General features: G+C 44.3%; 2 protein-coding genes across 2 annotated transcripts; one reads left to right on the forward strand and one right to left on the reverse strand.

Annotated features, from left to right (window-relative positions):
- Positions 1-1,381: 1,381 nt before the first annotated feature.
- Positions 1,382-4,625, forward strand: LOC115134425 (MANSC domain-containing protein 4). The gene is made up of 3 exons (XM_029668376.1): positions 1,382-1,992; positions 2,294-2,428; positions 2,636-4,625. The coding sequence occupies exons 1-3, from the start codon at positions 1,773-1,775 to the stop codon at positions 3,451-3,453; spliced, it is 1,173 nt and encodes a 390-aa protein (XP_029524236.1). The 5' UTR covers positions 1,382-1,772; the 3' UTR covers positions 3,454-4,625.
- mrps35 (mitochondrial ribosomal protein S35) lies at positions 4,483-18,558 on the reverse strand. Its single transcript, XM_029668377.2, has 8 exons — positions 18,371-18,558; positions 18,119-18,171; positions 12,136-12,303; positions 11,861-11,921; positions 11,634-11,773; positions 9,055-9,164; positions 8,781-8,850; positions 4,483-5,035 (listed from the first exon to the last, which is right to left on the reverse strand). Exons 1-8 carry the CDS (start codon positions 18,510-18,512, stop codon positions 4,766-4,768), a joined length of 1,014 nt encoding a protein of 337 aa, XP_029524237.1. The 5' UTR covers positions 18,513-18,558; the 3' UTR covers positions 4,483-4,765.
- Positions 18,559-26,353: the final 7,795 nt, after the last annotated feature.

Here is a 26,353-nt window from a genome sequence, read left to right on the forward strand (position 1 = left end):
AAATTGATCCCACTGGGGTAACCCGGGACAGATAAACTAACCCCCCATTGCAGCCCTAATGACGGCTGTTTCAGGAATGACACAAATCTAAAACGTACGATTCGTATAAATGAACATTCTGTTTTATCCACAACAGAATACATGTTGATAAACGTATTAATTGAAGTGTTCTCTTGTTCTCTTGTCTCTCTTGCGACACTGTTCCGTTATCAGTCTTATCTTCTGATGCTAGAAAGCTTATATACAAAACGATCCTCTGATGAGCTAGATAAAAGTGCAATAGTAAACATTCAAAATGTTTGACCGTTTAATCAGCAATAAATATAATTGGTTCCATATTGCAGATGTCCATAAGTGTATTGAATGAAGTATGTTAGTATAGTCCAAGTTTTATATGGTGAATAGTATTGTATACCACACCCAGGACGGCTTAAATATCCTGGTCTTTTGTGGCTCGGTTGGTTGACCAACCCAATGGTCTTGGGTTCGATTCCCGCTTTGGCCACTCATTGAAATTATATGCACGTATGATTGTAAATCGCCTTAGATAAAAGTGTATGATATGGTATCTATTTTTTCTATGAGTAATCAACTACAAGCATATTACCTGAGATAATTTACATTGCAAGGCATCTCCCCGAAATTTCTGATATATGTTCAGAGATGTAACCTACAGCAATGTTCAATTTTGTGGTCTGGGCGTCTGGCATACAAACTTCATCATTGCCAATCCACAGATTATGCCCCAGTAGCAGTAGTTCATTATGACTGTTATAGCCTGGTGTGTAGTCTCTGTCTAGGGCGGAAGCCAGCTTCAGGCTGTGCTGCGCTGGCAGGTCACTATGGGTAGCCTTCCCGGGTCCATGGGTCATTGTTACTGCTGAAACTCTTTCCCTCACTATCAGAGCTGGACTCCAAACTCTGCATAAACACTTCAGTTTGTAAGTATTCTATCTAAACCCGTGAGACAGTACCCTACCTGGGCCAAGATGTGGATAATGACATTTTTGGCACCGTGGTTGACAGACATGCTGAAAATGGGTAGGAAACAAGTGGAACAAAAGAGAGTGAGGGAGAAACATACCTTAGTCTCGTAATCTAGTTCTTAAAAATCTAGGCTGCTAGTTGCAATTATGGTAATCCTCTCTCACATGTCTGCCCCTGAAAACAGAGATTGTGGAGAGTGGGAGTGGGCTGTGGCATTCCCTGTCTGTTTGGATTTACCGATGACGTATTGAGGTAGGGTCAGTGTGCACTGATCTACCGGTCTAATGGTAAAACATAAATAACGTTCACTGAATTGAGTTGAGTCTAAGAGTCAATAATACAGGCTACACTGCTACGGGCTATAACGTGAATAGCAGCAACCAGATGGTGACGTTTGGCACCCACTTGGCAAGCGTAATGAAGCCTATTTGGCAAGAACCGCTAATCTACGTTTTCTTCGCTGCTGCTAATAAAGACAGGGCTACATTACTGCTGGTGGTAGGGTACATAAATGAACAGTTTGCAGAGATCAGACATACCGGCCTCGCAAATAGAACCGCGAAAACAATGTGGGCTTGACTCAGAGGTTCCGCGCAAACTCGTCCTCTGGTAGCCTACGTAGTCGTGACACACCTGGCTGGGACACACATAGCTGTGGCAAGCAGTCCGACATCATTTCTGTCAACCCACCAAGTTCAAGAAACCTCGCAGATGTGTCCGAAAATGTTCACGATCCTCTATTCAACTTGAATTTTAACATGATTTGATTACATATTACACGCGCAATGACTGTTCCATGGAGTTTGCTAACGATTCTGAGTTTGGTGCACCACACGGAATCGAGGTGTTCGCCGACTACTTATTATAAAAACTGTTGGATTCGTCAGTACCCTGGTATATTCATCGACATTGAGGAATCTCAGAGAAGAGGCGCTCAACTTCTGAAGTATTACCAAGAAGAGACAGCTCTGAAATGCAGCCGAACCTGTTGCCTTACGAGAAATTGTAAGTTTACTGTAATTGTTCATTTTTGTATCGGATTTTTACTATTGATTAGATGCGCAGCGAAATCAGTTTAACCCTACCATAACCCAGTGTACTATTATGTAAATGTCGACATTAAAAAAGTATTCTCAAATGTTTAATTCATGATTTATTGGAGGCAATTTTGTACAATACATTTATTTGCAGGAGCCCTGCCAGGTGGACAGGCGTAGCATGTCATGTGTGACTGCGCCACGCAAAAGTCTATTAATCTGTTGCAGGGTGCGTCGATGGATAATTAACATTTTATGTAACTCCTTAGTTTCTTGTAACCTGGCGATATTCCACTATGACACCATCCAAGAGAATGTGAACTGTTTTCATATGCACTGTCCAACATTGGAGAGCTGCATCCTAAGCTACAGAGGCAACGTCATCCTGTACAACATCACCAAAGGTGAGCCTCCATAGGATACAAATGTTTAGACCCAGGAAGCCAAACATAGATGTTTATTACTGGTTATTAATAGACACACACGTAAAAAGCTTTACCTAGAACATTGCAGGCACTTTATACACTGTTATAGCTTGTGGTATAGATGTTTATCACCTGCTACTCTGACAGCATTTGACTGTGGGGTTGGATGCCTTGGGTCTCACACAGGTGTGGATCCAGACCTGTTGGTGTTTGGAAAGTACTTCACCTCCAACGTGCGGGTGTTACCCCACCTCTACACCAGAGTCAACGCCTCAGAGCCCCTAGCCTCAGACAAGCGCCAGTTCAACCGGCCACCCGTCCCCCCTGTCCAGCCTCTAACCATAGCCCCTACTACCAGGATCCCCAACACCACCACCACTGCACTCCAGAGCCCTACTCTGGGCACTACTCATTCCCCCACCCCCTCCTCCACCATAATGCCCACCCTGGGAACCCAGGCCCCCACCACCACTCCCCCGACCCCCATCACGACTGCCCCTGCCCCCTACACCACCCAGACCATCCCTGCCTATTCATCAACCCACAGAGAATCAACTACCACCCCACATCCCACCACACCTACCCAGCAGCCCACATCCACAGCCAGGATGGCCACCACCACCAGTCCCACCAGCCCACCGACCTCCCTGGCTCCTGCAGCCAACGTGGATGGCAGTAACAAGCAGGACCTCAACGACACCAAGGGCTACATGGGCAGGAACCAAACAGCAGCCGCAGGGGGAGAAGGCGACCAGGGTAGCCAGGGCGGGGTGGAGTCCCCCTCACCCGGTGGTTTGGGCCCAGGGTGGCACGTAGCGGCACACACCCTGCTGGTTGCCGCGGTGACGGTCGTCACGGTGCTGCTGAGCTGCTGCTGTTCCGTGCTGCTAGTGGTGAGCTGGAGGGGTCGGAGGAAGAGGAAGGGGCGGTACAGGACCACCTGGAGGGGGAAAGGGGGGTCCATGCGCCTCATTAAGTATGCCATTGTCAGGGAGAGCTCGTGAGGTAACCATGGGGACAGGGACTAACAAAGCTTTTACAGGGAACTGCACAGTTAAAAGTAAAAGTAGTGCTAGTCCACTAGAGAAGTAATGTTTACATCAGAAACAATTGTGAATTTAGCAGAGACCTGCTACCAACCTGCAAATGTTTTTCTCCCTCCAAACTAAATCTGTGTGTGTGTAGTCTGGAAGAACCACTGAAACTGAAAAGCAAAGATCGAGACCATCACTGGTGTAAATATTTTTTTTTAAATGCAGCTGTTATTTTCCCCCCCATTCTGACATGTTCAGTATCATCTTATGTATAGCTATACTTTAGTGGTTTTGAAAAGATGAGCTGCATGGAGCATATTTTAGATTCCGTAGACCTGGTAGAGAATGAATTGAAGTACATGCCAAAACTGTGAGACCAAAGTTGCTGCGAGGATTGTGGTTAATACTGATGTCATGGCTTGAGACTGACAGTAACTGCTGATGCATTTGTAGGTCATTTGCCTAAAGAAAGATACCGTGCGTCCTTTTGGCAGACCTACATTTTGATGCGGTCGAACGAAATCAAACCGATGTTGATGCCAAACTCCATGGACAGTGTCTGCTCTGCTTTAAGTGCATCGATGGGGGCTTCCAAGCAAGAAAAGCTGCTGCAACAAGCCAAGTTTTGTTCTGAGGCAGTAAGATGCTAAATGGACTGTGGTGTATGCAAGTGGAGGTGTATCTTAGGCTCAGACCCATCTTGCCACCGCTCCTCTCTCCTTCAGAACATCTTTCCTGCGCATCGGGTTTCACCTGACCCAGAATCACATGGACCAGAGCAGGAACTCTTTTGAAGGGTTTGGTGATTTCTTTTTTTAATAGGCCTATTGCTGAATGTGTCCTTTCAGTACGGTGCTTCTCTTTGTCCCCCTGGGCCAGAGGGGAGAAGGTGATGGGTTTGAAGCCAGGAAGAGAGGGTAATATAGTAAACATTTGTGTCCACTGTCAAATGATGTAAAAAGCACTTGTTGAAATAACAGTAAGAACAAATTTCAGAACTTGAGGAAATTAAAGCTTTTTATTTAAAATGCAAGGAATACATTTTTGCTTCAGTTTAGCATAACTCATATACGACAATTGTATTACAGACATATAAACATAGGCCCTTTCAGTTATTGTCAATAAATATTTCACAAAAGACAGTTACAGGCATCAAATGCTGTGTGTGGTGAAATCAGATGATAGGTTTGTCGAACTGGTCACCCCAAGTGTGTAGCAGTCGAGTTCTGCTCTTGCTCACTCTGTGTGTTTGTGTGTATCTGCATGTATAGAAGAGGGCATATTAAAGGTTGAGCAGTTTCTTCACAGCGTCTCTGTACTGGTGCATGCTGCTCTCGCTCTCTCCCTCGTTCTTCAGTCTGGTCACAGAGTCCCTGTACTCCTGCACCTCCGGCCTCCCCAGCAGCTCCTCCCTCACCGCCTCTCCCTCCCCTTCCCCTGCTACCTGCATGCGGACCAACGTGGACATGATGTTCTTCTGAGAGGGGCTGTCCTCCCAGCTGTACTCCTCCATGTCTGCCACAGTCTTCTCCGACTCCCAGGCCTCAATTTTCTAGAAAGAATAAGTGGAACAGCACAGCATTGTTAGCTACAGTGCATTCAGAAAGTACTCAGACCCCTTGACTTTTCCCCAAGAATGTTACGTTACAGCCTTCAAACAGCCTTCAAACATTCCCCCCTCATCAATCTACACACGATACCCCATAATGACAAACAAAAACAGGTTTACACATTTTTTGCAAAATAAAAATATGAAATTACATTTACATAAGTATTCAGACCCTTCACTCAGTACTTTGTTGAAGCACCTTTGGCAGTGATTATAGCCTCGAGTCTTCTTGGGTATGACGCTACAAGCTTGGCACACCTGTATTTGGAGAGTTTCTCCCATTCTTCTCTGCAGATCCTCTCAAGCTCTGTCAGGTTGGATGGGGAGTGTCGGTGCACAGCTATTTACAGGTCTACAGAGATGTTCGATCGGGTTCAAGTCCGGGCTCTGGCTGGGCCTCTCAAGGACATTGAGACTTGTCCCGAAGCCACTCCTGCGTTGTCTTGGCTGTGTGCTTAGGGTTGTCCTGTGGAAGGTGAACCTTCACCCCAGTCTGAGGGCTCTGGAGCAGGATTTCATCAAGGATCTCTCTGTACTTTGCTCCATTCATATTTCCCCTAGATCCTGACTAGTCTCCCAGTCCCCACCGCTGAAAAACATCCCCACAGCATGATGCTTCCCTGTAGGGAATGTTGCCAGGTTTCCTCCAGATGTGACACTTGGCATTCAGGCATTATTGGTTTCATCAGACCAGAGAATCTTGAATCCAAACTTCTTCCATTTAAGAATGATGGAGGCCACTGTGCTCTTGGGGACCTTCAATGCTGCAGACATTTTTTGGTACCCTTTCCCAGATCTGTGCCTCAACACAATCCTGTCTCAGAGCTCTATGGACAATTCCTTCAACCTCATGGCTTGGTTTTTGATCTGATATGCACCTTATATAGACAGGTGTGTGCATTTCCAAATCATGTCCAATTAATTGAATTTACCACAGGTGGACTCCAATCAAGTTGTAGAAATGTCAAGGATGTTCAATGGAAACAGGATGCACCTGAGCTCAATTTCGAGTCATGGCAAAGGGTCTGAATACTTATGTTAATAAGATATGTTTTTTTCACTTTGTCATTATGGGGTATTGTGTGTAGATTAATTAAAAATATAATGTACTACATTTTAGAATAAGGCTGTAACGTAACAAAATGTAGAAAAAGGAGTCTGAATACTTTCCGAATGCACCATAAATAACCTCAGACAAAGAAATCGTAACAGTGATTCTTCTGTTTATGCCTCAATATATGACAATAACGAGAGGTATGTGACACGTTAAGCTGTCCCACAGGGGTCCGTGATGGCCCGTCTTGGGAATGTGGGTTTGGAGACAGCGCAGTGTGTGGAACCCCTGGAGTGCCCTGGTCACCCCTAAACCATCTGTGGCGCTCTCCTCTCCTGTCCTCTCACAGAGATAGTGTTTCTCCAGACGTGGTGCTGAGTCCCTTTACCATAGCCGGTCTCCCTCCCATCACATTCCCCAGAGGACAATAGGCCCGTTGTGTGGGAGCTTAAAGCAGGGGCTGCCACAGGCTCTCCTGCAGCCCAGGTGTTTGGGGTTAATGGACCTCATTACGTCTATATGGTCCCCAATATCAAGACTGGCTGGAGGCCAACCCCTCCAGCGGACAGGTGGTGCGGTGGGGATGGCTGGAGAAGAGATTGGTCCTCTCCCCCTTAGCCTGACTGTCAGGATTATTACACCACTACAGAATCGTCACTGGGCAAAATAGGGCCAGCTAAGGTAATGTAGTTCCTTCAAATCACACTGATTCTGTACTGTAGTTTTATTCAGAATCTAGCCATCTGATTGTAAATTAAAATTAAACTACACTGGGTATGCAAAATTAATTTGATTGACAGACTGACCAGGTGAATCAAGGTGAAAGCTATGATCCCTTATCACTTCAAATCAGCGTAGATGAGGGGAAGGAGACAGGTTAAAGAAAATGTTTTACACAATCCATGTCTCAATTGTCTCAAAGTGTATGTGTTCCATTCAGAGGGTGAATGGGCAAGACAAAATATTTAAGTGCCTTTGAACAAGGTATGGTAGTAGGTGCCAGGCGCACCTGTTTGTGTCAAGAACTGCAACGTTGCTGGGTTTTTCACGCTCAACAGTTTCCTGTGTGTATCAAGAATGGTCCAACTCAATATGCAACTCGATATTAGGAAGGCATTCCTAATGTTTGGTATACTCAGTGTATATAGCTATAATGGTTGACCATTGGCCTGACAGACTCCATATCTCCCACCACAGTGTATCCCAGTGAATGAAAAGAGGCAGATGATTGACAGACGGCTATGTGGCCAGACCAACATCCACCTGTTCTTCAAAGTTGCAGAGGAGGAAGACATTTGTGGGTTTTATTACTGGAATAGGGCACAGGGTACTGGAGCGCTCAGATAAGGGATTGACATATTAGATAGTCACTTGGGGATTGGAGCGACTCTAGTGCCCAGCGGGCCAGATGGTAAAGTACGGTGCAGTACTGTAGACTTCCTGCTGTGGTGTGGTGGAGGACTGTGGTCCGTCCCAGTAGAGCACTGGCCCGGATCAACAGCCCACAGCAGAATTAACAACAGGCCCAGAGAGTCAAGAGTCCTTCTCACTGAGTGAAGAGATAGAATCACTTCAGCGGCAACTAACAATTGGCCTCTTTGTGGGCTAGCGTTACTACCGGTGTATGGGCTCCCCCTCCCAGCGTCCACCAACCTGCGGGCTGCACTGTGCCTTCCATTGTGCGTGTAAAGGGCAGCGGACAGTGTTCCGCTTCCCGGCTCCGACGCCATTTCTTAGAGAGACGAAAAAAAGCAGAGGCTTTTTACCAGCTAAACCCCTACTGCCTTGGCGAGAGAACTGCCAGAGGCACAACAGGGAGAGTCATTAATTCCCTTGTGGATCTGATGTGAAAGCAGCCTGTGCTGGTGACCCTGGTGGTGGATTTCTCAGGTGTGTGGTGTTGGTTGTAGTTGGCGCACTGTGAATAAGTGGCGGGGTCAGGATCTTATTCTGGTGTTGGTTTTCTCCTGTTTAGAGGGGAAATGCCAGTGGGACAATGCTGCTGTATGCCATCCGTTTGCCTATTCACCACTCATAGCTCCCTAATAGGCTTTCTCCTTCACACCAAGGGTAGAGAAAGGTGTCAAGTCCATTGGTGCTAGCTAGATTGGCATGGTCTTAGTAGTTGGAAATGAAAACAGACAAATGGAGGGAGGAGGAGCATTGGCCATGGAAAAGCCACACGAATGTCTCAGCAGGACACGGGGGTTTGGTGGGGAGGGGCAGTACTTGTGAATAGTGAACTCTTGAAATATTAATTACTTGGTTGAAAGGCAACAAAAAAAAAGTCTGTCGTGCTCTTTCTACTTAAAAAGCCCTAATGTATACGCTAGCCCTTTACCTCTAGGGACGGCTTAAGGTATCAGGCATCCCTTTCCTAGTACATCATGGATTCTCTGGATAGTGATGGACTTGGCTGCCTGACCACCTGTCTACTCATCGTCCACGTATTGGCTGGGTGGTGAGGTTAGGTGGAAGATTAGGTCTACTCGAGCTCTTTGGCACTGACCAGGGTCACGTTCAGAAAGATGCAACGTACTGAACGCAGCAGATAGACATGTCATGAATAGAACCGAGGATCAATTGTACATCGGGACTTTCTGAACGCTGCCCCGGCACTAGCAAGACACTTACCCAAGACTCGTGATAGAGGACAGTCAGGAGGTACATGGCATAGTCATAATTCTGCTTTCTCACAGGGCAGCTGGCAGGGCAAAGGTGAGAAGAAATAAAACATTGATCAGAAAGTACAGGGCGAGTTGACATAAAAACCTCCCCATCAAAAGAAATCACTGTAAAGCAATGACGACAGTGAAGGACCAATAACTTCCTTACTTTAGCCTCTTTTAAACCAAGAGGAACTAGTAGATATTTGTAATAGTACATTTGAACAGGAAGCGCTGCTTACCTGTCAGTGGTGATGGCGAGTGTGTCCGTGTCCTTGCAGTACCGCTCTCCTACCAGTTTAACCATCTTCTTCCTGGCATGGTCGTCCAAGTTCAGACAGGACAGCTTCAGCTGAGTGGACAGAAACACAATCTGACATAATACTGAAGCTTATTTGGTTTGCCTAAGCTGCTTCAAAATGAATCCCTTAATGCTCGATTAGCAAAAAAACAAACAATAGACGCAACCGTCCATCCCTACTCATGACATCTGAAATAATAAGCACTGTGCCTCACTAAATGTTGAAACTGCAGAGGTAAAACACTATCACAAAAGATGCTTAAAATGATTCCAAAGAACTGCAGCTGTCACAGCTGTAAGGGGGGGAATAATGTTTTCTGCAGCATGAATCATAATCTGCTTGTCTTTCAGTAAACTGAGTTTAAAACACAGGCTTGAAACCTAACAACCGTTTGTACACTTAACATAGGCCAGGCCTGTTGTTACCTCATATCCCAGCAATAATGTCTTGCATTACGCCTGGGAAGAAAACACTTCAATTTGCTCAACTTACCCCGAGGCAAACATTTTGAATATACTAGCCCACACAGCTTCAAGGATGCACTTTCATGCTAGGTTTAGGACCTCGTATTGAAGCTTGGAAACTTTGGCCAAGATGGCTGCCAACAAATGCTTCTTGTAGCCATCAAATGAGCTTTCTGCACCTTTCTACTGGGAATTGGTTTCACTCTTCAGCAGCAAACTGTTTTAGGTGTGCCCTCCACCATCTGCTGTTTTCAGCTCATGCCGTAGGTTATAGATGTGATTCAGGACTCCTCACTGGCCACTCCATAACAGTGTTTCTTCTTGAACCATTCCTGGGTGTGTGTGGTTGTTGTCATACTGGAAAACACACAACCTTCAACAGATACACCATTTTTGGACACTGGGTTGAACATTGCATTGCAAAGCAGTCCCACAGCATTATCGAACCTCCCCCATAATCGATTAGTTATATTTTTTGAATGCTTAATTTGGTTGTTAGTAAACATAGGAAGGCCCCACTGTTGAAGAAGACAAGTACGCCTGATTGAACTTCTCAAAAACCCATCTAAACAAGCCCAAATCCTGGAGAAAATGTTCTGTGGACCAATGAAACAAAATTAGAGCTCTTTGTCAATACATATCAGCGTGGTGTCTTCACCGACAACCAAATGAAGGATTCAATTGCCTCTGGTACTGGGGGCCTTGGAGGTGATGCAAGACATCATGAAATCAGCAGATGATCACGTGATTTGTATGCCAATGTTCAACCCAGTGTCCAAAAAACGGTATAAACTGTATATTAGGTTGTAGGTTTTCCAGCAGGACCAATGACCCCAAACACACATAAAAACATGCATCCAGGAATGGTTAAGAAGAGATGCTGGTCTGTTCTGGATAGGCCAGCGAAGAGTCCAGATCTGAATCACATCGAAACAATGGCGAGATCTGAAAACAGTTGGTAGAGGGCACCCCCCAAAAATTGAATTAAGAGCAGTTTGCTGCTGAAAAGGTGACCAAATTGTCAGTAGAAGGTTGCAGCAAGCTCATTGATGGCTACAAGAAGCGTTTGTCTGCAGTCATCTTGGCCTTAGGCTGTGCAACCAAGTACTAGCTCCGGGGTGCCAATCATTTTGTCCATACCATGTCTTTATTTTCTACATTACAATTGTAAACATACGTTTACTAAAAAATAAAATTGGTTCTGCAATGTTGAAAATCCAATAAGGTGTGTTGACCAAAAGTTGTTCTACATTTCTACTTATTTTAGAAGAAATGGGGACTGATTTAATAAAGGTGCAAGGGTGCTAATATACTGCATTTGCCCACAACTGTACAAGCATCATGAAAGCTAACACAAATTCATATATATTTTTTACCTTTATTTAACTAGGCAAGCCACTTAAGAACAAATTCTTATTTACAATGACAGCCTACCAGGGAACTGCGTTGTTCAGGGGCAAAACAAGAGATTTTTTACCTTGTCAGCTCGGGGAGTCGATCTAGCAACCTTTCGGTTACTGGCCCAACGCTCCAACCACTAGGCTACCATGACTTGTTGGAAATCTTTAAAAAAATGTTTTACCTAACTTGCTTAACTTTTTACATGGTTTCTTCCTCCAGACTATAGAATTACCCCTTCCTTAATATTTGGTAAAATTATTAATTTAGCTTATGGTTTCCTAGAAATAAGGGTGGCACAACCCTTTGGCTCAACTTATCCCACTCTCCCCTAAGCATTTGTTTTTAGGTTCCACTTTAGTGCGGTTCTCTATTTGTGGCAAGTATGTTACAGCAGCATTTCATAGGCATAAAAGCATAGATACGGACAATGGAGGTCTTTCTTGAAAGGTCAGCCAGCCGGACATGAGCTGAGAGCTGTTTAGGGAATCTCTAGATCCCTTCTATACAAAAGAGGAAAACCCTGCACTTTCTATGCATTTCGTAGAGGGTCAAATACAGGTCAGAGTCAAATTGAAATATTAGTATTTTAATCTGTAAACTAAACCCCCTGAGTCCCAGACCATATAGGCCTACAACACAGGCAGACAAACATACTCTGAGGTGGACTATGCGGGCAGATGGATTTCTGAGGGAGGTGCCGGCAGACACGTAGTCCTTGCTCTCTACTTTGACAGGGAAGTGCTCATCACATTTAGCACCTGTGTCCAGGGCAGAGGGCCACTCTGTGCAGAACGCTTCAGGGAAAAGAGAATCAGAAATACAATTAAATACTGTTGCTACAGTAACATTAGTGTGTCTCTATAAGCAATTTTGTGACTTACGTTTCAGAGCTTCACAGTGTTTCTTTATGGCTAATGGAGTTAAATGCAAAAAGTTTGGAATCTGAAAAGAGAAGAGTTTTGATTCAAACCTGAATTAGCTACAATAGACAGAACAGAAATACTGCTGTACAAGTAAGGTATGTGGAACCAGTATGACCTGACAGCACAATACAATATATAGCTTTAAATGGTACAAATTATTTCCCTCCCATTGCCAGATAATGCTAAAATCAAAAGATCTGATATCATGCCAAGTTGGAGATAAGACCTCTGACCTTGATGAGCTCCAGGTTGCCCTTCTTCTCTGGGGGCACCCCTTTCTTCACTGGGAAGCCCATGCGGACAGGCAGGGGCACAGAGCCCTGTCTGAAGGGGGTAGCGGTCGGGTACACTGTAGTCCAGTCCTGGTCTACAGGCATCCTGTCCGTCCTGGGGTCGCCCGCCTGACACACACCACGGAGACAGGGAACAGATGGAAAGGAGTCAGTATGTGGGTCAACTTCAAAATACATATACATCTTTCTGTCAATATACAGCTTGGAATAAACTTGATCAAAAAAATGATTCATGACTTATTTTTGAATAGTAAAGAATCTGGGCTGAATTCATGACATGCCCCTCTCCCCCCAGGGACCATAATGTGCTGTAGGAGCCATGTTGCCCCACTTAGCGTGCCTTCAGAAAGGATTCACAGCCCTTGACTTTTTTGTTGCGTTTCACCCTGGAATTAAAATGGATTCAATTGAGATCGTCACTGGCCATCACACAATACCCCGTAATGTCAAAGTGGAATTATGTTTTTTTGAAATTGTTACAAATGAATCAAACATGTAAAGCTCAAAATGTAATTCAACCCCTTATGGAAAGCCTAAAGCCTAAATAAAGTTCATCAGTAAAAATGTGCTTAATAACAAGTGACATGCTTGTAATCGTTAAGGACTGGGGAGTTTTTCAGGATAAAATGAAAAAGAAACAGAACGGAGCGAAGCACAGACAAAATCCTAGAGGAAAACCTGGTTTAGTCTGCTTCCCACCAGACACTGGGAGATTCACCTTTCAGCAGGACAATAACCTAAAACACAAGGCCAAATCTACACTGGAGTTGCTTACCAAGAAGACAGTGAATGTTCCTGAGTGGCCAAATTACAGCTTTAACTTAAATCTAATTGAAAATGATCTACAATCGATTTGACACAGCTTGAATAATTGAGGGGGGAAATGATCCAGGTGCTTCTACAAAGTATTGACTCAGGGGTGTGAATAGTTATGTAAATTCGATATCTGTATTTAATTTTCAATACATTTGCAAAAATGTCTAAAAACACGTTTTCACGTTGTAATTCTGAGGTAGTGCGTGTAGATCAGGCTGTAACACAACATGTGGAATAAGTCAAGAGGTAGGAATACTTTCTAACGGCACTGTTGTGTCCATACAGCTTGTCTGTCTTTGTATATTCCACTTCATTTGTAGACTAGAGGGCACTATTTTTTACTTAACCTTTATTTATACAGGTCGTCTCATTGAGATAAAATACATTTTTCAAGAGAGACCTGGTCCAACCAAGACAGCAGCAGGGGGGGCAAAGTTTCAGACAAATCTCAGACATAACCTACAGACATAGAAACACAATGGACAACCGATAGCCGTAGACACCCATAAATTACAATCACATACAGAGACATACAAACACCATAGATAAAAATCTGTCACGTGTACCACTGCATGAAATCCTAATGACAATCATGTTCCTCAGTAACAGGAGGGTCGAACTTTAAAACTCCAAAGAAACAAGAACCCGGAGTTTCAAACTGGTCTGGAGACAGTTCCAAGACCACGAAGCCGAGTAACAAAAAAAAAAAAAACGTTTTTGCCATGATCCGTCTGATGGAAAGTGGGAGTGACACCGTAGCTGACCTAGTCAAAGAAGAACAGAAAAAGCAGCAGTTTTCCCAAAACAGTCTTGTAGATCAGAGTTTACCAATGTTTAAGCCTACATAGACTTAATGAAGACCAGTCAACAGCACTGTACAGATCATAGTGATGTGTCAGATGCTTTTGGTTAGTAATAAACCTAAAAAGGGCCTCAGGATAGTGCTTGAGGTCTGCTTATAAATAACATCAACGTAGTCCCAGACAGACAATAACGTACACCTTACCTTATAAATAACATCAACGTAGTCCCAGACAGACAATAACGTACACCTTACCTTATAAATAACATCAACGTAGTCCCAGACAGACAATAACGTACACCTTACCTTATAAATAACATCCCAGACAGACAATAACGTACAACGTAGTCCCAGACAGACAATAACGTACACCTTACCTTATAAATAACATCAACATAGTCCCAGACAGACAATAACGTACACCTTACCTTATAAATAACATCAACGTAGTCCCAGACAGACAATAACGTACACCTTACCTTATAAATAACATCAACGTAGTCCCAGACAGACAATAACGTACACCTTACCTTATAAATAACATCAACGTAGTCCCAGACAGACAATAACGTACACCTTAACTTATAAATAACATCAACGTAGTCCCAGACAGACAATAACATACACCACACCTTCTCTTTTGTGGCCTCAAAGAAAAAAAGAGCCTTATGCCAGTAATAAAAACCTATTCTCAACTTGAGTTTCTTAACCAGGTTCTCAGCATTATTATTGAAGCTTGGCTTCTCACCCAGCCAAACTCACAGACATCTGTGCGTTTTGACTTGCTCTGTGGGAATGTCCTTTCAAGGTAGCAATGACATGGTTTTCAGAGTGTTGTTCAGAAAACACCATGCATTTTGTGAGGAATTTCGAACACGCTTCAAATCGCATAGTCAAACTTCTGCCACTCGACTAGAGAATAGTGTCATTTTGAGGCTCCCGAGTGGCGCAGCGGTTTAAGACACTGCATCTCAGTGCTAGAGGCGTCACTACAGACACCCTGGTTCGATTCCAGGCTGTATCACAACCGGCAATAAATGGGAGTCCAATAGGGCGGCGCAAAATTGGCCCAGCGTCCTCCGGGTTTGGCCGGTGTAGGCCATCATTGTAAATAAGAATTTGTTCTTAACCGACATGCCTAGTTAAAAAGTTTTAAAAAATTTAAAAAAGATTCTGCATAAAAAAGTACATCAGCTCTCTCAATATGTCTCCAAATGTTGTTGATATAAGTAATAAACAGGGGACCTAACTGGATCCTTGAGGCACACCTGAGCTGTGTTGGGTCATGGGTCACTTATGTGGGAAGGTGGTAATTATCAGTTGTGAAGTCGTAAATAGCAGTTGGATACATTCACATGCTTTGACTAGATTGGCTAATGGCCAACAAGCGGAGTCAACCATAAACTCAAAGTACAGTTATCATGCCCGAAAAGTTAGAGTTAGAAAACCATATTAATAGATTATTTATTAAAAGTAATGTTTTTCTTGCATTTAACTGGTGAAAGTGCTGTTATCGAGGTAATTTCCTTAGTAGGTGACGTCAGAGGTTAACACGTGGGAGTAGTCGGAGCTCAGGGGTGATAGACGAGTTTCCCACTAGTAATTTCCTGCTGGAGGGGCGTTCAAGTGGATTTTTCCCAGTCGTATGTGGTAAATCCCACCTTCGTTGTAGCCCCGGACAAACAACTCAATCAACTCATCAAGGGTTTGGTGATTAGTTGACAAGTACTCGAGGACTATGTAGGGTTCCCACCCACAGACATAACACTCTCCTCCATATGTCGGGTTTTCAGCTGTTACAGTCGCCCAAGTTAGGCTACATGTGAATTACAATTCCGATGCAGTCTAATAACGTTAAGAAACGTCAATCAACATCACTTTCTAAATGCCCCTGATCATTCATGTCAGTGAGAAAGAATCTTAAAAAAAAGATTTTAAAAAGACTGTGTGCCCCCAGTTGATGAACTACACTTCCTCCCCAGTTACGCTCACACAGAGGTGTTCGGAGCACACTAGATAGATAATTAGCACTGGCGGCTGCCTATGTCTTCCATTTGTTCTCCGTAAACAAGCGTTGTAACATGGAGATATAACCATGTGGAACACTAACCATAACACTATAAAAGGTGTGTAGTGATTTAATGGTTTTATTTTCTTTAAAATTTGCTGATATGAAAGATATGTTTCCCAAAACAGTACTGCAAGTGATGCGTGTTAACTTTCAAACCGAGCATCAGGGCTCTTCTTCCTTATAAAGAAGATCTTATCGCCAATAGGCGCTAAAGTAGTAAGCATTTATGAATGGGGTACTCAAGGACTGGAGTTGAGAAACACTGGTTACACACTAGCGATGCTGGGAATAAACTTGAAAAAAAAAAAAAATTAGAATCTGCCTGAAGCCAGGAGTTCAATCAAATTACACTTACATTTACTCTGTCGATTGGATGAAGGCTTGGTCCTTATACAGTGGGTAATAATAATACTTTTAAAAATCTAATAGAACGTATAATTAAACACAATTTCCAAACGTGGGTCTGTTGTAGACCCATGCAGCTCCTTGAGCTTACCTCATGTCAAAAATAAAGGTTACCCACAAGTTCTTGCTTTTTTGTGTGCAGGTATGGTACTACACATGCAGGACTTTGACATGCGGTAAGTGGAGAGGAATCAGGTCAACAACAGACCCACATTTGTAAAGTCTTTAAATTGTCATCATTTCTCAATTTCCCCCCTGCATGAGGACCAAGCCTACGGACAATCAGCAGAGTAAGTAGACATTTTATTTGACTTAATTTCCGGTGGCCTTTCCGGGTTTTTTGCAAGCCAATTCCTACCAATGCTAGTGTGTAAATACTACCGTTGCTAAAAGCAGCTACTTCAAACTATTATATGTGCCTAAGGTAATTAGCTAGCTACATCTGCCAGTATGGAATGTTTTTAACTTTACTGCTAATAAAATGGGCAAAAGACCCAACCAAAAACCTACTTTAGGAAAGCGGTTTGTTTAGCATCTAGGGTGGGTATCAAACTTTTGATTCGGTTAATCTTATGGCTAGGAGTTCCGCTAGCAGCACCCCTTGACAACGTTCCGCTGAAAAGGCGTGAAATTCAAAAATATTTTTCCGAAATATGTAACTTTCACACATTAACAAGTGCAATACACCAAATAAAAGAAACTTCTTCTTAATCTACCAATCGTGTCCGATTTCAAAAAGGCTTTACAGCGAAAGCACAACATATGATTGTTAGGTCAGAGCCAAGTCACAAAAACACACACAGCCATTTTCCAGCCAAAGAGAGAAGTCACAAAAAGCAGAAATATAGATCAAATTAAATCACTAAACTTTGACGATGACACTTATAGGACATCATGTTACACAATACATGTATGTTTTGTTCGATAAAGTGCATATTTATATCCAAAAATCTCAGTTTACATTGGCGCGTTACGTACAGTAATATTTAGCAGAGCCACATCAATTTATAGAAATACTCATAAAACATTGATAAAAGATACAAGTGTTATTCACAGAATTAAAGATAGACTTCTCCTTAATGCAACTGCTGTAACAGATATGAATGTAACCAAATGACGGGGATTAACGGTACACTTACTATTGGTGACATATGTAATGGGGAATTGATCAAAATAAACAAAAGGGCAAATAATTTCACTGACAGCCGCAACTTAATAATCAGCTAGGGCTTTTGCCGCGCTAGCTGCCTATGAAAGAACCTCATGCCATTTCTCTCCTGTTCTATTGGTTTTCATGTCAACTTTCTTTCGTTGTCCAGAATCCATTGGCGCAATCCTAGTCATATTAGCAACCCATCCTAGTTGTTGCATCTTTAGATTCACCCTCTTTCTAAGTTTCTAACTGAGATTTTCATCGCTGTCATATACCGCTTGCATCAGGTGAGGTGTTTGGAATTGCATTTTGGTGAATGTTTGAAAATGACATTTCATTGGAGGCTTCATTACAGGTGTTGCATACTATGTTAAGATGAATTGCCATAATCGAAATGTGATTTCTGACCCCAATGGATGGACGCCCTAATGGGTTACACACCTAATGCATATGGGTCCAGTTTATTTCTCAAATGGCCAGTAAATTAAAATATTGCTGGTCACATTGTCTGGCGCCACATTTTCCCAATGAGACCCTGATATAGGGTTAGACGGCATTATATCAGAACCGACCCAGGTTCAAGACAAAAGTCAGAATTTTGGACCCAGAACCGGTCGGATCTTGGGTCTTTTGGACGCGTCCAGACATCTACTACAAACATTCCTTGTTCACTCACCTCTCTCCTTGATCTTCGGTTGAAAGGTCCTCTGTTCCCTTTGTCAGGAAAGCCTGAAAAAGATATCGATCGTATCAGAAAAACACGATACAGCCCAATTAATTATGCTAGCAGCTATGCGTTCTCCAACTTTCTATATGAAACTTTGACATCATTGCGACCATGATTCATATAGTCATTTGGACCAGGCTAGCAAGCTAGCTAGCAAATTAGCTCCTCGTTGTGACGGCATGGTAATGCATGGAAACTCACCTTTATTTTGACTAGAATGATTGGTAGACAAGGCGGTTGCATATGTTGCCCTGTTTAACGGGTTACGCACATTAACTCCATAAATATGACAATGTATTCGTCCTAAGGACCAAATTGATTTCTTCAACGTATGTACAGCCATGTTTGAGGAGGCAATGTCAACCTATGGCGAGTCGAGAGGGACAGTCGTTTGGCGCTTGCGAAATAGAACATGAATACAACATTGGGTATCAGTGCCCCCCTTTGGTATAGATAATGAACTGCAATATGGGAAAAGGTGAACGCATTAGCAGTAGCCAATTACAATTTTTTTTATTACGTATTGTCGTAAAAATGTAGGTCTGTTTTAACATTTCTAAACTTCTTCTTCTGTTAGACTACATTATAGGAGCTCAACAATATTTTAATGGTGTTTATGCTTGGGATTACCTAATTACTCGCATGATCAATATCTAAAGAAGTACGGTTTCTGATTAGTGCATTCTTTGATAGACCAAAACATTTATTTGAGCTGTTGAGGTCACGTCCGTCAGGTGGATAACGCTGTGCGCAAGATGATAGGCTCTGTCCACATGTGTCCTTCAGCACCCCTGCCATCCTGAGCGCACCGCCAGCTGCTGCTTTAACACATAGTAACACAACACTACCCTGTTCCTGGCAGACACACATCAGAGACGAGCTGTTAGGGACAGAAACAGCGACCCGAGTTTCTGTATTCTAATGTTTCATTTTCCATGGTGTCCACTGTCATTTACGCACACAAAAAACTATTGCCATTGGGTACCACTTTGAAGAGAAAGGTAGGTTCACTTTTCATTTAACACAAAAGGAATTTAGGCTACTACGCTGTCTGAAATTATTTGTTTTTGATAATTAAAATGTATATTGGATTTTTAGGCCTATTAGGACTTTTTGTAATAACTCTAGCTGAAATGGAAACATCTTATTATAATATTCTATCGCAAATATTTCTGTATTTTGTGTTATGTCCGGCAGAGACCTTTTTCTAAAGCTCACCTGAAGCATCTGATCTGTGCACATCTGTTGGTTTGATAATACATAATACAACTAATGTAGCCTGAACACAAGCACTAATGATAGCTGTGACAAAGGTCACAGTTATAGGCCTGTTGTCTTTCTTTGTTTGTGTTAAATACTGTTATGCACTAAACCATGTGCTTTAATCATCATTTGTGATGGCATCATCATCACAAACTATGTTTAGACCTCAACATTTGAATATTAAAACTAAAAAGATGTAGTGTATGGTTAAGATTATGATATTCCTATGTGGAATGAGTGATGGATTTGCATGTCCATTTTTCCATGTATCCCTTTGTAACAGAAGGAAACATGGGAGTCCTATGCCTGACAGAGTTATTGTGTGTTTGATGGTTGTCCAGCGTAGCTTAAACAACAGAGAAACTCAATCTATGAACTGGGGACAGCAGCAGTGTTTCTGAAACCAGACTGTCTTCACATTCTCTGCTGTGGAGGACAGACATGGAGGGTTGCTAGCTCCTGTTACGTTCCAGCCTCCCACCACAAAGGCTTGTTTCCAAGGGCTTAAGTGACCATGATCCGTTCGTCTCTTTTCAGACCCACTTCAGTTTCCAGAAAATACTGTATATTGACCCCTACTAATTAGTGCACTTGTCTTTTCTGGTGGATGATACTAGAGAAGGAGAAGGAGAGGGAGAGAGAGGGGGTAGAGCTTGGATAGGATAGACTATGCCTAAAGTCAATGCTAGTTGGGTGGCATCTCACCTGAGACTGCAAAATAGCTAACAAAATGGCAACACTGACTATATGCATTGAATCTTTTATTTTATTTTTTGCACAGAATCCATGCCACTCACTCAGGACAATACACACTCACTCACACTGACACTCCAACACACACACACACACACACACACACACACACACACACACACACACACACACACACACACACACACACACACACACACACACACACACACTCATACTGACTCTACACACACACACACTCACATACAGTACAATCATCCTATATGCTGCTGCTACTCTGTTTATCAAATATCCTGATGCCTAGTCACCTTACACCTATACATACAGTATCTACCTCTACCATTCCAGTAACCCTGCACATTGTAAATATGGTTTTGGCCCTGTAACTGACCCTGTATATAGCTTACTTACTTTCTTGTGCTCTTCTTATTTCTATTTCTTGTGTGTTTTTGTTCTACTTTACTTTATTTTATAGTACTATGGATATTCATTACTGCATTGTCGAGAAAGAGCTTGCAAGAATAGCATTTTACTGTACTTGTGCACGTGACAATATAACTTTAAACTTGAGTCATGTGCCCAGTCTGAGTCCTGAGAGATCTCACAGAGGATTCTGGTCCATTAATGTTGCATAGGGCTTGGGGATAGAAGCTGTTCAGAAGCCTGTTGGTGTCAGACGTGTTGCTCCGGTACCGCTTGCCATGCGGAAGCAGAGAGAACAGTCTATGGCTTGGGTGGCTGGGGTCCTTAACAGTTTTCCGGCCTACCTTTCACACTGCCTGATATAGAGGTCCTGGATGGCAGGAAGCTAGGCCACAGTGATGTACTGGGCTTTCCGCACCACCCTCTGTAGTGCCATGCGATCGAGGGTGGTGCAGTAACCATACCAAGTGGTGATGAAGCCAGTCAAGATGCTCACAATGGTGCAGCTGTAGAACATTTTGAGGATTTGAGGGCTCATGCCTAATTTTTTACAACCTCCTGAGGGGAAAGAGGCATTGTTGCGCCTTCTTCACGACTGTGTGTGTGTGTGTGTGTGGACCATATTAAGTCCTTAGTGATTCGGACACAGAAGCACTCAACCCGCTCCACTACAGCCCCCCCTCCCCGTGTTTCCTGTAGTCCCCGATCAGCTCCTTGGTCTTACTGACGTTGAGGGAGAGACTGGTGAACAGGCCTACCACTGTTGTGTTGTCAGCAAACTTGATGATGGTTTTGTAGTCATGTGTGGCCATGCAGTCGAGGTTGAACAGGGAGGACAGGAGGGGACTAAACACACACCCTTGTGGAGCCCCCGTGTTGAGGGTCAGAGTGTCGGAGGTAATGTTGCCTACGCCACCACCTGGGGTCGGCCCGTCAGGAAGTCTAGGATCCAGTTTCAGAGGGAGGTGTTCAGTCCTACGCTACCAAGCTTGGTGACAAGCTTGGGAAGACTATGGTGTTGAACACTAAGCTGTAGTCAATCAACAGCATTTTCACATAGTTATTCCTCTTATCTAGGTGGGTGAGGGCAGTGTGGAGTGCATTTGAGATTGCAAGTACCCTTAGAGTTCTTGTGAACAGGAATGATGGTGGTCAGCTTGAGACGTAGGGATTACAGACTGGGACAAGGTTGAAAATGACCGTGAATATGTCTGCCAGCTGTTCTGCACATGATCTGAGAACACGCCCTGGAATACCGTCCTGCCCCGCGGCCTTGCGAGTATTGACATGATTAAAAACCTTACTCTCATCGGCCTCTGAGAGCGAGATCACCCTGTCCTCTGGGACGGCGGGGGCCCTCATTGCCCAACTCGGTGTTGTCTTTGTCGAAGCGTACATTAAATGCATTGAGTTTGTCTGGTGGAGAGTCATCGTTGGGCAGATCACAGCTGGGTCTTTCTTTGTAATCCGTAGTGGACTGTAGCCCCTGCCTATGTAATAGGATTCCACCTTGTTCCTATATTGTCCTTTTGCTTGTTTGACGGCTCTGCAGAGGTCGTAGAAAGACTTAATGTACTTGTTTGTGTCCTCAGCCGTAGCCTTGGGTTTGGCTGTGATAACCCTGTGTGCAGTATCCCTGCTCTTTAGCTTAGCGCCAACCTCAGTGTTAATCCAAGCAGCGAACCTTCACTGTGGGGACAACATCGGTGATACATTTCCTAATGATGCTATCAACTGAGTCCCAGAACATTTTCCAGTCAGCGCTAGCAAAACAGTCCTGTAGCATAGCCTCTGATTTGGAGGACCATTTCTCTATGGCACTCGTCACGGGTACTTTGAGCTTCTGCTTGTAGACAGGAAGCAGGAGTATAGAGTCATGATCTGATTTTCCGAAGGGGGGACGAGGGAGTCCCTTGTATGCTTGCTTGTGGGTAGAGTAACAGTGGTCTCCTACTTAAGTACAGGCACAAGTCATCAGACTCTTTTAACTAAAGCCCAATACTCCACTGGATCCTTTCTGAAAACTCTGAACCTTGGCACCGGTTCACCGATTGGCTATAGTGGCTAACGCCACTGCCACGAAGCTAGCACCAGTTAGCCGTGAGCCAGGCGCATCTCCCGGCTAGCAAACTAAATTCCACAATACCTCTTTCGCCATCTGGCTTGGATTCTCTGTCGATACGGCGGCCAGCACCACCACGACTGGTCTGCCGACGAATACTCCATCCGCTGTGCCTTCAACCGGCCTCCGTCAGAGCAGACGCTCCTACTAACCCCGGGCTACTAACTTTAAACGCCATGTCGCTAGCGTAGTGGCGGCTTTCCTGTTCCATCTACTGCTGCCCCCTGGACACTATGATCACTTGGCTACATAGCTGATGCCTGCTTGACTGTCCGTTAATCACGGTACTCCATTCTGTTTATTTTTTTTTTATCTGCCTGCCCCAGCCGCGAACTCAGGCTCTGTGTGTAGTTAATCCGACCCTCTCTGCCTAGTCATCACCATTTAACCTGCTGTTGTTGTGTTAGCTGAATAGCTGTTGTTGTCTCACCTGTTGTTTTAGCAAGCTCTCCCAATCAACACCTGCGATTACTTTATGCCTCGCTGTATGGCTCTCTCAAATGTCAATATGCCTTGCATACTGTTGTTCAGGTTAGTTATCATTGTTTTAGTTTACAATGGAGCCCCTAGTTCCACTCTTCATTACAACCAACATGTCCAGAGATACAACCTCTCTTATCATCACCCAGTGCCTGGGCTTACCTCCGCTGTACCCGCACCCCACCATACCCCTGTCTGCGCATTATGCCCTGAATATATTCTACCACGCCCAGAAATCTGCTCCTTTTATTCTTTGTCCCCAACGCTCTAGGCGACCAGTTTTGATAGCCTTTAGCCGCACCCTCATCCGACTCCTCCTCTGTTCCGCGGGTGATGTGGAGGTAAACCCAGGCCCTGCAGGTCCCCAGGCAACCTCATTTGTTGACTTCTGTGATCGAAAAAGCCTTGGTTTCATGCATGTCAACATCAGAAGCCTCCTCCCTAAGTTTGTTTTACTTACTGCTTTAGCACACTCTGCCAACCCTGATGTCCTTGCTGTGTCTAAATCCTGGCTTAGGAAGGCCACCAAAAATTCTGAGATTTCCATACCCAACTATTACATTTTCCGTCAAGATAGAACTGCCAAAGGGGGAGGAGTTGCAGTCTACTGCAGAGATAGCTTGCAAAGTAAAGTCATACTTTCCAGGTCCATACCCAAACAGTTCGAACTTCTAATTTTAAAAATGTATCTCTCCAGAAATAATTCTCTCACTGTTGCCGCCTGCTACCTACCCCCTTCAGCTCCCAGCTGTCCCCTGGACACCATTTGTGAATTGATCGCCCCCAAACTAGCTTCAGAGTTTGTTCTGTTAGGTGACCTAAACTGGGATATGCTTAACACCCCGGCAGTCCTACAATCTAAGCTAGATGCCCTCAATCTCACACAAATCATCAAGGAACCCACCAGGTACAACCCTAAATCTGTAAACAAGGGCACCCTCATAGACGTTATCCTGACCTACTGGCCCTCCAAATACACCTCCGTTGTCTTCAATCAGGATCTCAGCGATCACTGCCTCATTGGCTGTATCCGCTACGGGTCCGCAGTCAAACGACCACCCCTAATCACTGTCAAACGCTCCCTAAAACACTTCTGCGAGCAGGCTTTTCTAATCGACCTGGCCCGGGTATCCTGGAAGGATATTGACCTCATCACGTCTGTTGAGGATGCCTGGTCATTCTTTAAAAGTAATTTCCTCACCATCTTAGATAAGCATGCTCCGTTCAAAAAATGCAGAACCAAGAACAGATATAGCCCTTGGTTCACTCCAGACCTGACTGCCCTTGACCAGCACAAAAACATCCTGTGGCAGACTGATATAGCATCGAATAGTCCCTGCGATATGCAACTGTTCAGGGAAGTCAGGAACCAATACACGCAGTCAGTCAGGAAAGCAAAGGCCAGCTTTTTCAAGCAGAAATTTGCATCCTGTAGCTCTAACTCCAAAAAGTTCTGGGACACTGTAAAGTCCATGGAGAACAAGAGCACCTCCTCCCAGCTGCCCACTCCCAGCTGCCCACTGCACTCAGGCTAGGTAATACGGTCACCACCGATAAATCCATGATAATCGAAAACTTCAACAAGCATTTCTAAACGGCTGGCCATGCCTTCCTCCTGGCTACTCCAACCTCGGCCAAAAGCCCCCCCCCCCCCTCGCCCAAGCCTCCCCAGCTTCTCCTTTACCCAAATCCAGATAGCAGATGTTCTGAGAGCGCTGCAAAACATGGACCCGTACAAATCAGCTGGGCTTGATAATCTGGACCCTCTATTTCTGAAACTATCCGCCGCCATTGTCGCAACCCCTATTACCAGCCTGTTCAACCTCTCTTTCATATCGTCTGAGATCCCCAAGGACTGGAAAGCTGCCGCGGTCATCCCCCTCTTCAAAGGGGGAAAAACTCTGGACCCAAACTGTTACAGACCTATATCCATCCTGCCCTGCCTATCTAAGGTCTTAGAAAGCCAAGTCAACAAACAGATGACTGACCATCTCGAATCCCACCGTACCTTCTCCGCTGTGCAATCTGGTTTCCGAGCCAGTCACGGGTGCACCTCAGCCACGCTCTAGGTACTAAATGATATCATAACCGCCATCGATAAAAGACAGTACTGTGCAGCTGTCTTCATCGACCTGGCCAAGGCTTTCGACTCTGTCAATCACCATATTCTTATCGGCAGACTCAGTAGTCTCGGTTTTTCTAATGACTGCCTTGCATGGTTCACCAACTACTTTGCAGACAGAGTTCAGTGTGTCAAATCGGAGGGCATGTTGTCCGGTCCTCTGGCAGTCTCTATAGGGGTGCCACAGGGTTCCATTCTCAGGCCGACTCTTTTCGCTGTATATATCAATGATGTTGCTCTTGCTGCGAGCGATTCCCTGATCCACCTCTACGCAGACGACACCATTCTGTACACTTCTGGCCCTTCCTTGGACACTGTGCTATCTAACCTCCAAACGAGCTTCAATGCCATACAACACTCCTTCCGTGGCTGCTCTTAAACACTGTAAAACCAAATGCATGCTTTTCAACCGTTCGCTGCCTGCACCCGCACGCCCGACTAGCATCACCACCCTGGATGGTTCCGACCTAGAATATGTGGACATCTATATGTACCTAGGTGTCTGGCTAGACTGTAAACTCTCCTTCCAGACTCATATCAAACATCTCTAATCTAAAATCAAATCTAGAGTCGGCTTTCTATTTCACAACAAAGCCTCCTTCACTCATGCCGCCAAACTTAGCCTAGTAAAACTGACTATCCTACCGATCCTCAACTTCGGCGATGTCATCTACAAAATAGCTTCCAATACTCTATTCAGCAAATTGGATGCAGTTTATCACAGTGCCATCCGTTTTGTTACTAAAGCACCTTATACCACCCACCACTGCGACCTGTATGCTCTAGTCGGCTGGCCCTCGCTACAAATTCATCGCCAGACCCACTGGCTCCAGGTCATCTACAAGTCCATGCTAGGTAAAGCTCCACCTTATCTCAGTTCACTGGTCACGATGGCAACACCCACCCGTAGCATGCGCTCCAGCAGGTGTATCTCACTGATCATCCCTAAAGCCAACACCTCATTTGGCCGCCTTTCCTTCCAGTTCTCTGCTGCCTGTGACTGGAACGAATTGCAAAAATCATTGAAGTTGGAGACTTTTATCTCCCTCACCAACTTTAAACA

Source organism: Oncorhynchus nerka, linkage group LG9a (genome assembly GCF_034236695.1).
Source record: "Oncorhynchus nerka isolate Pitt River linkage group LG9a, Oner_Uvic_2.0, whole genome shotgun sequence".
In the NCBI taxonomy this organism is placed as follows: Eukaryota; Metazoa; Chordata; class Actinopteri; order Salmoniformes; family Salmonidae; genus Oncorhynchus; species Oncorhynchus nerka.